The sequence below is a fragment of the Aplysia californica genome, unplaced genomic scaffold, assembly GCF_000002075.1.
Source record: "Aplysia californica isolate F4 #8 unplaced genomic scaffold, AplCal3.0 scaffold00267, whole genome shotgun sequence".
NCBI classification, from domain to species: Eukaryota; Metazoa; Mollusca; class Gastropoda; order Aplysiida; family Aplysiidae; genus Aplysia; species Aplysia californica.
Genome location: NW_004797537.1, coordinates 169,260 through 182,626, shown reverse-complemented (window position 1 = coordinate 182,626; position 13,367 = coordinate 169,260). Strand labels below are relative to the sequence as shown.

General features: G+C 38.4%; 1 protein-coding gene across 1 annotated transcript in view; it reads right to left on the bottom strand.

Moving 5' to 3' along the window:
* Positions 1–6,092: 6,092 nt before the first annotated feature.
* LOC101856668 (CD109 antigen) overlaps positions 6,093–13,367 on the bottom strand; it is a 58,048-nt gene continuing 50,773 nt past the window's right edge. The window contains exons 31-35 of the mRNA XM_005100983.3: positions 12,841–12,909; positions 10,669–10,829; positions 9,345–9,519; positions 7,397–7,502; positions 6,093–6,764 (exon numbers count right to left, since the gene is read on the bottom strand). Coding sequence (XP_005101040.1) covers positions 6,571–6,764; positions 7,397–7,502; positions 9,345–9,519; positions 10,669–10,829; positions 12,841–12,909 — 705 coding nt within the window. The 3' untranslated portion in view covers positions 6,093–6,570. The remainder of the gene's footprint in view (positions 6,765–7,396; positions 7,503–9,344; positions 9,520–10,668; positions 10,830–12,840; positions 12,910–13,367) is intronic.

The window sequence follows — 13,367 nt, the reverse complement described above, 5'->3', positions numbered from 1 at the left end:
TATATATATAAAACTTTAGACCAAGGACCTTACAACAAGTTACTGAATAAACTCCTTGGTTTAGACTCACACGTGATGAAGTTTTTCAGCATCAGTGGTTGGAATCTCCGAAGAGAATGTGTGCAATGTGCCAAAATTTTCTCCGAACACCTCAAGTACTCCGCTCTGCTAACATAAGTGAGGCAGCGTGGTGGAATCAGGCTCTGGTCAAAATAATCAAAGTGAGGAAACATGCATTTTTCCACAGGTTTGTGAATTTTTAAAATTTAACTTTTGTTTTTTTGACTCAACACCTTTCATGCCCATTAGAGAAATCACTTCTGTGAGGACTTTTCTGAAAAACGTTGATTAAAGGTACAAAAAATGTAAATTTTCAGTTACCTCGGACTCTTAAGCTAAGGAAATAATTTATCTTTGGTGGACATTTTCTCACTAATTTTACCTCTGAAAACAGGTGACCCCCACATCCTTCATTCGCAAATATCTCAACTTGTATTCAAGATTGATTTTTTCCCCCATCCAAATAAAGACAAGTGAACAAGCTTTATGATGGTACCAATAACCCTACATGCCCAAAAATTGACGAGAGCCTGATTCCACCTGAGTTCTTTAATGGGCATGAAAGGTGAGGAGCAAAAGAAACAAAAATTTGATAAAAATTCACATATCTGAGGTAAAATGCAAGTTTCTGCACTTTGATTATTTTGACGAGAGCCTGATTCCACCATGCTGCCTCACAATTAATGTTTTCTTTGAATAAGAGAGACGAAACAGTGCGTGGAAAAATGATGCTGGCATTATATTATTATCCCAAGATCAGTGCACGTTGAAGTTGAGTCAACGCAATCGTGCAACATGCAGAGACAGTGTCTGCGGTAGGATTGTCTCCCAATCGTACAGACATGATATATATATATATCTAGATAGATATATATATATAGATATATATACATATGTCATATAAAGGCGAGTTCGGGTTTGGATCCAGTGAGAAAACATACTTTATCGAGTATTTCCATCTTACGAATACTTCATAGAATTTAATTTGGCGCATATCCTCACTCAACATGACCAGCAAGTTCCCAGCGTATTACATAATTATATCACCCCCTAAGATAGCATAAATCTCGGCTTTACGGGAAGTATACAGTGCAAACAGCTGATTAAGCGCTCCGACGGTAGAGAGAGAGAGAGAGAGAGAGAGAGAGAGAGAGAGAGAGAGAGAGAGAGAAGGAGAAAGACTGACAGGTTGGGCAGAGAAGAAAGGCAGAGGCAGATACTGGGGGAGACGGGATGCTAGTACAAAGCAAATATTGTCCATCTATTGCTTGTTTCATTGACAGTGTACCAAAGAAAAAGAGAATCTCACCTTGCACAGGTAATTATGACCCTTCAAAATCTCAGTAGCTTGAAATCTTCCAGGGAAAAACTGTATTCTGCAGTGCAACTGTTTTAGACTTTCATGCAAGGAAGAGGCTAGCCGTACTTAATGACCTATAGAATGAGAGGCAGACACCTTACCTCTAAACCGTTAGAGCCCCCTCCAAAGACTGACCATTTACAAAAAATAGGCCTACTGAATTGTAAATTTACATTTTTAGTGTGCAGTACCTAAAGTATTTGTATTTGAGACGAAACCAGGTGCCTAAATGACAGTGCATGTATTTTAAACCTCCTGTTTTCTAATGTTAATAGGGCCTAAGATAAGTACGGCTAGCCACTTCGTTCATGCAAAACCAAGATAAACCTGTTGAAAGCAAAGAACTCTGTACTTGTGGGCGTCTTAAATCAAATACAGCGATTTGGTAAATATACAAACTTAACATTTCTTAATTTAAAACAAGATTGTTAACAAATGGAAGTAAGTGAAGTTCATGTGTTGATGTCGAACATAAGTCAAGTTCATGTGTTGATGTCGAACATAAGTCAAGTTCATGTGTTGATGTCGAACATAAGTCAAGTTCATGTGTTAATGTCGAACATAAGTCAAGTTCATGTGTTGATGTCGAACATAAGTCAAGTTCATGAGTTGATGTCGAACATAAGTCAAGTTCATGTGTTGATGTCGAACATAAGTCAAGTTCATGTGTTGATGTCGAACATAAGTCAAGTTCATGTGTTGATGTCGAACATAAGTCAAGTTCATGTGTTGATGTCGAACATAAGTCAAGTTCATGTGTTGATGTCGAACATAAGTCAAGTTCATGTGTTGATGTCGAACATAAGTCAAGTTCATGAGTTGATGTCGAACATAAGTCAAGTTCATGTGTTGATGTCGAACATAAGTCAAGTTCATGTGTTGATGTCGAACATAATTGCCCACGTAAAAGGAGAGCAATTAATATTGCCCAAAGCTCTTTTTTGTGTGTTTTACGGCGCTCGCAACTGCATAAGGTCATATACACGATCGCGCGGGACACACTAATATTTTCAATTAGTAGGAAATTTTGTATTTAGCCGAAGCCTTTATACTCTTTATCAGTTTTGGACCATCAAGGGATCTTTAACATGCAAATTGCACATGAGACCTTCGAGATATTTCGCTCTTATCCGAGAAGGCTAGGTGTTAGATTTTACCTACCAGAAGATCAGGGGTGTGGCTGAAAGACAGCAGTAAGAGGGAGTCAAGGAGTAGCAGTAGAAAGGCTGCAGAAAGAGTCCGGAACCCAGAGGAGGGGGCAAAGGAGGTGAGGGGGTAGGGGCAGAAAGAGGAGATGAAAGCAGACGATAGAACATTGATAGAGAGCAGGAAAAAATGTGAAAGGAGAACATTTTAGAGAAGAAAATTTTCCATTGCTATCCGGATTCGAACCCGGGACCTATAGAATGAGAGGCAGACACCTTACCTCTAGACCACGAGAGCCCCCTTCAAAGCTCTACATTGCCAGTGACATAAAAGATCTGAAAATATGGTCAATGTAATGCTTTATTTTTTTCTTGACGAATGAAAATGTATAAAATTACAAGATCAGCAAATGCATATATGAATTAGTTTAATGGTACAGAATGTCAATGGTAAAAAATAGACTTTGTAACAGTCATTCTCATCACTTTTGAATTATGTTTTTTGTACAAGTCATGAAATATAAAATTACTAGAAAAGAAGAATATAGAACAAAAACACTTTCCATGAGAAAACAACCTACAGCATCGAATGCAGTGGATCAAGTCAAAGGACAACTCAAATCATAACGCTTCACATAAATATCTACTCTAAGGTATCGTGTAAGCGCCCCCCCCCCCCCCTATTAACTTTCAGATCTTTCGCGCATCTCCCGCTCCTTATCCCGTTCCCCCCTCCCCCGTTTATTATTTTCCAGCTCGCCACAACCGACCATCATGTGAAACATATCTGTAATCTAGATATCTGAATTAAACTTCTTTTTTGGGGGGGTAAATGACAAATTACCCTTAATATTATAGTACCGGTACCGGGTTGGCTACCTCAATTTTCTGAGCATTTAAAAAAAACTTTTGTACATTGATTTATATCTTTTAATGAAAGTGGTTTGTTTCTAAATGAGAAAAGTTGTCCCAGTCACTTACTAAAATCACTAAAATTTCATGATCTTTTGTTCTTTTATTCACTGAAAGAGAAACAAAACAGATTTATTCCTACTAGTACAGGGGTACGAGGTTGAATGTGCCACCCCACTCTCCTTTTATAACAACCCCCCCCCCTAGTTTATTAGTTTTGTACCACTTGTCCCCCCCTTTTTATTCGATACCTTAGACTATGGACAGACTATCAGTAAGTCAAGAGGACTAAAATGAGAGCAAGTTTTCAATACCAGTCAAGACAAAAACCCATATATGAGATTGATTCATTTTCAATCTCACAGGACAGATCAATGTTGTTCAGTTTCTTTGATTTCCTTTGTCTCTCTTCAAACAAAGAAGTTAAGCAGTAATAAAAAGTATGTATATATTTGCCTCGCTTTTGATTTTAAAAGTATCTATTTAATTTGAACAGAAATTGATATTTACGATTGAAGGAGGTCGGTGGGGGTCACCTGGTGTCTGAGGCAAAATTAGCCAGACAATAGCTGCCAAAGTTTAGTGACATCCAAAGCTTTCAGTGTCCTAAAAATTGCGAAATTGGCGTAAACATGTAAATTTCTTTGACTGCAGTATTTTGATGAGCGTCTGATTTCACACGAAGTAATACACACACACACACACACACACACACACACACACACATAAATGTACGTATATACATACATACATATATAGTCCCACACACACATACCAAACATGCACATACACTAGCGCACACATAATGAACAGATTTTCAGGTCCTGAATTGTTTTCTTACATTTACATGTATAATTTTAGTATTTAAAACATATACACAGCAAAATTCGTACAGAACAAAGAGAGTTCCACATCCCGGAATGTGCGTGCTGGACAATATAATATTACAATTGGGCATTCCTTACCTTCTTGGACAAAAACTGGTAAAGACTACCAGATTCCCAAAAACTTATAATTAACGAAGTGTATACAGACCCGGTAACCGGGAATAAAATCGCAAAGTATACAGATCTGGTAGGGGAACTCTTTTGTGATGTCGGAAAGTTTCAGCGCCCAGACCCGGTAGTGTGTGTGTGTGTGTGTGTGTGTGTGTGTGAGCGAGAGAGAGAGAGAGAGAGAGAGAGAGAGAGAGACATCTAAAAATGTGAAAAACATTCCTCAAATGGATCAAAAGCATATATATAACTATGGAAATTTCTTGTTGCAAAAAAAACAACAAATAAAGCGAAAGCTGTGTTGACAGGCATATCTATTCGTCACAAATTTTTGTGGAGAAGTTCATCTTTAGTAACAATGATCAGAAAGCGCATTCCAATCGAACGTGAGAGGTAAAAAAAACTTCATCTTATGTAGATCCACCATTTGAGTAGTTACTATTCAAAGAGCAAAACTGCTTCATTGTTAGAGATAGTGCTTAGTTAGGCAGATGATGGGCACAGGTGGCCATGGATATTGTGCTTTCCTGAACAAAATCAGTCACTGACTTTCTTTCATCAGACCCTGGACATGAACACTCACCCCAGTTTCTGCACGGAGCACCCCCTGAAGTGGATTATGATAAAACAGGATGTAGATTAGGAAGATCCTCTTTCCAAGCAGGGTGCGGAGCAAAAAGTCAAGTCATATGTAAAAGTTTACACTCCTGAACTCCTGCATGTGGTTGAATGATGCATTTGATGTTAATGTACATTTTGTCAGCTTTACTTCTCCTTTCATATTGAATTTTAATGAGAGTACTATATATAATTTAAATTTTTTATGTATACCTGCATGTGTTTTTACGGTCCTGTACAGTCAAGGAAAATTTCCCTGTGGGATAATAAAGTACTATCTTATCTTATCTTATCTTTATGCGTCAAACTTATAATCAAAATATTGAGGATTCAATGCGCTTCTTGACTGGGAAGAGATTAAATCCATGGGAAACATTCTAGACCTTTATTTTTTCAGTTTAACTAGCCGTAAATGTGCGTTGTTGATCATATGAGATGAAAAGGCATGAACTATAGCTTTAGAGTACCCAACTTTACTTTACTTTTCCGATCCAGCGGCCATTTGGGTTCTAGCCCTTCGGTCTGTCGATATGGCAAAGAATTGACAGGTTTTAATCAGCTGTGCTTTGTTAGAGTACCCAAAAGGTACATGTAGTAAGTCCTTCAAATTGGAATGAACAGGCAGGACAAGAGGTCACAGTGAAGGTGTGTGAGTTTTTTTAATAGAAAAGAAATATGAGCACATACTATCACTGTAACCGTAACTAAAGAAGTAACATTATTTTCCATATTAGATGTAAGAGGGGAAAAAAATTCCCAGAAAGGAATGTAAAACACAGAAAGACAAAACATAATCACTAGTTGTATATGGCATAAATGGAACATAGCATGTAGGGCTTGAGCCTACATCTTTTAACCCTATCCGTATACCCTGGGGTTATTTTGTACCCCCGGGGTTGTATTCTTCACATTTTAAAATACTTCTAGTGCGAAGATCTCTTTGAAACTTTCAGTATTTCTCAAAAAATCATTTTGACGGACTGCTATGCTTTCCTCTTTGGAAAGTGGTGGCACAGAGTTCCCCACGTTGTATGGATACGATAGAAAAACATGACGTACCGATAGGGTTAAAATTAAAGTCATTAAAGCAAAGGGAAACATATCAGAGTGTAAAAAAAAGACAACAAGGCTGAATAATATTGATGAACATGTAGACAAAAGCACAATTCTCCATTACTACTATACTGGCACTCTGCCTTCCATTCAGTACACACTTTGATCATAGAAAACAAAAAATTATCACTTTGTCTTCACTGAATATTTACAAGAGCAAGTTATTGTACCGGACAGCAAACAAGAAACTACAAATTTCAAAGTATGGGAGGTAAAAAAATAATGTAACAACTATGACCCGAAAGGAATTAGATACAGAGCCACTGTCTGCAAAAGATTGTAAATCTACTTGACTCAAAATAGGTTTATCCTTAGGTTTCTGAGATGATACATAAACAGATCAGTACATTTTCGCTGTCACCGACTACTATCTGTTTGGGAACAAAAGCCTCTGCACTAGGAAACCAAAGAGCAGCAGTGTACATAAGACCGCCCCTGTGTGCAGCAGGGCTGGAGCTGTGTTGAAGTACGGGCAGTACGGGCACTGAAAGGAGCCACAGGCATAACAGATGCTCAACAGGAACAAATCCTGGGTGGTGTAGATCTTGGTCCTGTGCATGCCTAGAGAAAAAACAAACAAAACAAAACAATCGGTATCTTGCGAACACCGCTTCATTTGATTGTTTGTGTTGCGTAAAACCCCCCATTAATTTCCAATAACTGAACAACTCTTGTGAGAATTACTCTAGAATTTGGCCCATAGATAGGCCCCCTACACAAAACATGAGTAAAAGCACTCTTCTTGATCTGCTTCTTTAAGTAAACCACTTTGTTTTTGAAAAAATAAATGAAAAAATAATTGTATAACTCCTTCTTAGTTTAATTTTAGTAGAGATTTTACGGCGCTCGCAACTGCATAAGGTCATATGAGCGCCATATAACTCCTTCTGATAAAGTGTATGCTTATTTCTCACATAACTATCACTGAATAGAAGATGAAAAAGTGTTGATAAAGGGGCATACATTCAAATACTTTATTGGGATGTATTTTTTGCACACATCTTGAGCTGGAAACAGAAGGAATGAATCCAAACAGCTCAGCTTGAGATGGATTTTAAATGATCGTGCTCAAAACAAGAATCTCATATGTTTTACCCACTAACAAAACTAAATGAAAGTAAATTAATCTTACAGCACATCATGTTGCAACGGAACAAAGTGTCTTTTTTCAAGACAAAAATAATGTAAAATACCTGGTTCATAGTAGTCGTAGACTCTGAGCTTATGATCTCTGGTAGCATTAGCCACTGGGTACCACCTGTCAGCCCGAAAGAACACGCAGGTCTTACTCTGGTCCAGCTGAAATCACAAAGAAAGCGGGGGTCAACAGTTTTGTAGCTTAATAAAAGACACTGAGATAAGATGTCTTTCAGCCTGTAAACAACCAGCGCTTACTTCTTGCTTGCTATAAAAAATTCTTCCAAGTGTGTCTTCAGTCTGTGTTACTGTGTTAGAAAATGCTTTTGAGTCCCATTTTGCTTGATTTTCACTTTCTTGAGATGGATGCATCCAGATACTTATAGCATACCAGGAAAAACAGAGGCCCGCACAGTCCTGCAGTTGTGAAAGGTATATTGTTATATAAATATATCAACTCATAGAGTGGACTTTCTGATGTGCTCAACACACACACACACACACACACACACACGCACACGCACACGCACACGCACACGCACACGCACACACATAACACCAATTAACATATCTGCTGCATAAGGTGGATTTATGCTTTAGAAAACATGGTTCTGCTTTTTTTTACACTTCCGTAGGTGAGGCAGCGTGGTGGAATCAGGCTCTGGTCAAAATAATCAAAGTGAAGAAACTTGCATTTTTCCACAGGTTTGTGAATTTAAACTTTTGTTTTTTGACTCAACACCTGTCATGGCCATTAGAGAAATCACTTCTGTGAGGACTTTTCTGAAAAACGTTGATTAAAGGTACAAAAAATGTAAATTTTCAGTTACCTCGGACTCTTAAGCTAAGGAAATAACTTATCTTTGGTGGACATTTTCTCACTGATTTTACCTCTGAAAACAGGTGACCCCCACCTCCTTCATTCGCAAATATCTCGACTTGTATTCAAGATAAATGGATATTTTTTTTCATCCAAATAAAGGCAAGTGAACAAGCTTTATGATGGTACCAATAACCCTACATGCCCAAAAATTGACGAGAGCCTGATTCCACCACGCTGCCTCACATATACATCAGACTTGGACACAAGAAAGAGTCATTCACAATTGAAGGACTCTCTAATATCATGTTAAAAAAGGTGCAATGTGAAAATTCAGATAAAAAATATACCAAAAACAAGCTTGGTATGTCTTCTTAAATCTGAAATTTGACCTGTTGTTAAATTTACTTCTAGAATTTTTTCAACTTGTCATTGAAACAGCAAATTCTGAGAGAAGTTGTTAAACATGTGAGACACAGTGGCTGGAGTCCGTCTTTGGATCAGCATCAATATACTCTTCCGAATTTTGGAATTACTTGAATACAGCTTACTATGCAACACAGGGACTTACATTGCTACAATCAGACTACTAATCTAAAACAAATTAAAATTTGCTTTCAGGTGTGAATGGTCAGTAAGAGACAGGTGTTTTTTCAAAGATGATATTTCATACAAAATTACATGGCATGAACGGATGACAATACTGCCTGAGCTAAGCTGGCATGAAACATAAGACAATGTAAGTATTCGAATTGCAAACAAAGTGTAAAGAAAATAATTTTGCCAATAGTCTGTTTGTACGGATAATCTCCGTATCAGCAAGGAATATGGAACACACTGGCTTTTTCTGTCAATACACCTTTTAATATATTAGGTAATTGTGCGTATGCAAATGCAAATCCATGCCTGAGTGCTAGTGTGATTATATGTGTATGTGTGCAAGTGTGTGTTCGTGTATGTGTGTGTTCGTGTGTGTGTGTGTGTGTGTGTGTGTGTTAGTGCATGTGTGTTTGCATATATGTGTTTTTTTGTGTGTGTATGTGTGATGGCGCGCACATTTGTGGGTGTGCATATAATATGTGTACTTCCTTGTATGTGAATCTGAGTGCACGTACTGAAGGTGACTAAGCACACGTGCTTGTGTGTGTATGTGTGCTAAACTAAACTAATAAACAATTACTCACATAGTCAAAATAGAACACAAGTTTCCGTCCGTAAAACTCCGCTCTCTTCAGGTTGGGCACCAGCCCAGACTGGACGTAGTCTCGCAGAGTGTCGTTCATCACAATATAACCTGTAGGGATGTCCACCTCCAGCACTGCAAGGCCAGAGGTCAAGCTCCTCTCTGTAAACAGCCAGCTGTAGAGTACACAGGGAGAGAGAAAAGGAGTGAAAGATGAGTCAATTCAAATTCTAAAAAAATAGGAAACATGGTCGTATAAACATTCATTTAATCCCATACATTTTTCCAGCAGTTTCTAAACCCCTTTGTATTTTAGGCAGAGTTGTGACCTATATTTAGCAAAAAGCAAGCTAACTTTTAACCTCAGGCCCTAGCAGAAAGATCCTTCTAACAATTTTCCATTTTTCTTTGCTTCGCCTTGGAGCGAAAAAAGAATATCTACATACAGCAGTGTGAAGGAAGGGGAGTCAAACTTTCAATTAAAAACATACAGTCGTTAGTTTGGTATTCCGGACATGATCTATTAAGAGAATTTCTCTTTATGTTTAACGTATGGATATTGATATAAATTGTTCAAGAGATAGTCTGGTATCATCTGTTACAGACTACCACATTTCCTTACGAAAAATGTGCTGAGTCATCTGCAAAAGAGTACCGTAACTTACTGTCCCTGAAAAAAAACTTAAGTGCCACCAGTCTCTCTCTCTTGCCCTTTTTAACTCCCAGTGGAGCACAGGCCATCAACAACATTACTCCAGCGAAGCCTGTCCTAAGCATCCTTTTCTATCTGTCCTCCATCTTCCAGAACTGGCTGTCGTGTTGTTTTTGCTGTTGATGTTTTTGTAGCTGCTTTTTGTTTTACGGGAAAGGGCTGCTAACCCTTTGCCCAACCGACCTTAGTCACCTTGTACGACATGCGCGGTACGGATACAGTGGTCCTATTCTTTGCTCCCCTGTCTCTTGGACAGGGCCCCGAGAACCACACGGGTGAGTGCCACCAGTAACAGACTAGAAAACTGTCATCAATCTTTAACTCCATCTATAAGCACAGTCCTCACCTTGTGCCAATAGCGATATATATCTCCCTTGGGTATTCAAACCAACTATGCCTACACCGCAGCCCAGCATGATATCAACTGAACTAATTTCACATCAACTATTGGTTAACTTTTCATGATGCAACACAAAAGATGCTGTGTATCATGACACAGACACTGTATTACACAAAATTTATATTGTGACCGTTTATATCTTCGGGTTAATCAGCCACAACATGAAACACATAAAATAATCAGAAGAGAAAGAATCAATGCACATTAGCCTACCTCACACAATTTGTCATCTCCATGATAGAAGCATTGCGACCTCTGAATCTTAATGTATCCTCGATCTCAAAGAAATCCATGAGAGGCATGTCTATGGAGTTGTTGTAATGCATCTGAGTTTTTAGGAATCTGTCATATTCAACATTTACTGTCGTGGTGAGCTGCAATAAAAACAACAAAATATCTGGTATAAATACAATTATTTTCTGATACAAAGCACAGTCAAAATTATCTAAGAAGGACACCCATTGTCAAGGACAAAAGAGGCTGTCTTTGACAGGAGGCTATCTTTCTTCTTCTTCTTCTTCTTCTTCTTCTTCTTCTTCTTCTTCTTCTTCTTCTTCTTCTTCTTCTTCTTCTTCTTCTTCTGTCCTGTGGTTGGGGCAACCGTGGGGACACCACTGCATCTGACAACCAGCTCTCGCCATTTTTCTTTGTCCTCTGCTTTCCTCAGATTGTCATCCATCGCCTTTCCTGTCCACTCTGTAATGTTGTCCTCCCATCTCCTTCTCTGCCTTCCTCTCTTTCTCTTTCCTTGTACGGTTCCTTGTTGGATTGTTTTGGCAAGTCCAGGGGACCTAGTGACATGCCCATACCATTTTAATTTTCTTCTCTTCGCTGTGGTCAGTAAACCTTCATGCTGCCCCACTATGTTGGTTATTCTGTTCCTTACCTCACCATTTCAAATAAATGAGGCCTTTGTACGAGATGTCAAGGATTGTGCGGTAACATTTTATCTCTGTTGTCTGAATCCTATCTGGCTATCTTACACAGTGTTAATATAACATATGGAGTACACAATGGAGGAAATGGGAAGTGGCCGTTTGTACTGGTCATTGTCTTATACAGGTGGCCGTTAGAGTAGGCTCGACTGTATACAGTGCCTGAGGGTGCCTAAAATAAACTATCCACAAAAATGTCTACACAACAATTGCTTTCTTCATTAACTTTTCTGTCTTTGATTTGTTTAAAATGGATAAAATGAACTTTACTTAAACAGATACCTTGCCCTTGCCTGTTGATCTTAGAAGGACTCCATAGCAGGTTTGTATTTCAATAAAAGGTTTAATACCTTTGAATAAATAAAATTTCCCTGATTGTGAATAAACTTCCATAAAATATTTTTGTCATTGGTGAAATTTTCCTTCTACGACATCAATCATTCAAGTCTCACTGAAGTGAAAATCAAATTTTATCGGTTTATCCCCCCTTTCAAAACTGTAAGGTTATTTTAGAAGTACGACCCCCAAATTTACCATCAATCTTCCATGGGACAGAGCCAAATAAGTGGAGTATTTAAATCTTCCCAAAACAAATCATGTTCAGAACATACCGTCTGAGATTCGAACAAGGGCTATCTGCTCCACTTAAACAACATGTCTTGTTTATTGAATATTAAAACACTCCACAAATCAAAGAGTTAAAAAAAAGTAAAGTTGTTCCCGCATCCGATCCGGACATTGGGGATTGCCTTGCTAGAGAGACAACTTCCTGGGCCTTCGGCATACTGTGGTAGGGTGGCCAGTTTCTTTCCACACCGCCTTTACTTCCCCAACTCGTTGCAGAGACTCAACTTAAATTATTCAGTTAGTCTGAATATGTGAGGCAGCGTGGTGAAATCAGGCTCTCGTCAAAATAGTCAAAGTGTAGAAACTGGCATTTTTCCGCAGGCTTGGGAATTTTTTTGGAATTTTTATTTTTTGTCTCAACACCTTTCACGCCCTTTAAAGCACACATTTCTGTGTGGATTGTGCGGAAAAACTTTGATTTAAGGCATAAGAGATGTAAATTTTTAGTTTAGATGGGCTCTTAAGTTTAGAAAAAAACTCAACTTTGACGGTCATTTTCTCACTAATTTTATCTCTGAAACCAGGCCAACCCACCTCCTTCAATCACCAATATCTCGACTTCTATCCAAGATAAATAGATATTGTTATTATCAAAAGCAAGGCAAATGGACAAGCTTTAAGATGATACCAATAACTCCATATGCCCCGAAATTGACGAGAGCCTGATTCCACCGCGTCGTGACACATATAGTTGGTATCACTAGGATGGCCCGACAGATGAACTGAGCAGGACGGCCCAATTTATGACAGATACCAGACTTCAAGTGTGATGCGATTGAGAAGAAGAAGAAAGACTAGGATGGCCGATTTGAGAAGATTTTACCTGAAGCATTGCCCTCCCAGCTCCCTGAGCAGACGGGATGGTGTAGCCCCATACTTGGTTCATTGGCAGCTGAAAAGAAAATAAACCATTGCCAATTTCTCTTTACACACATGCACTGTCAGGTATATATTATTGCTGAATCCAGTTAAAGGAGATAAAAAAACATTCAGTAAAAGTCCACATCTTTTTAGACAACAAACATCCTTTGTTCCCTCAAATTAAAAGTATCAGTCAGAAGTAAAAGACCTTGGCTTCTGATCTGTAACAAAGAAAGATACAAAAGGTCATTTTTCCATCAAAATTCTTCCATCTTAAAACCATCTTGTTATAAGTATTCATATGACCTTAAAGCAATTATCAGAATAACATTGAGTATGTATCTAGCTTAAGATTATTATTGTTTATATTGCTCCTTATTTAAATTACGCATGTGATTGTAAGCCTGCGTGTGTGTGTGCATATTTGTGCATGCATGTGTGTGAGTGTGTGTTTGAGTGTGTGTGTGTGTGTGTGTGTGTGTGTGTGTG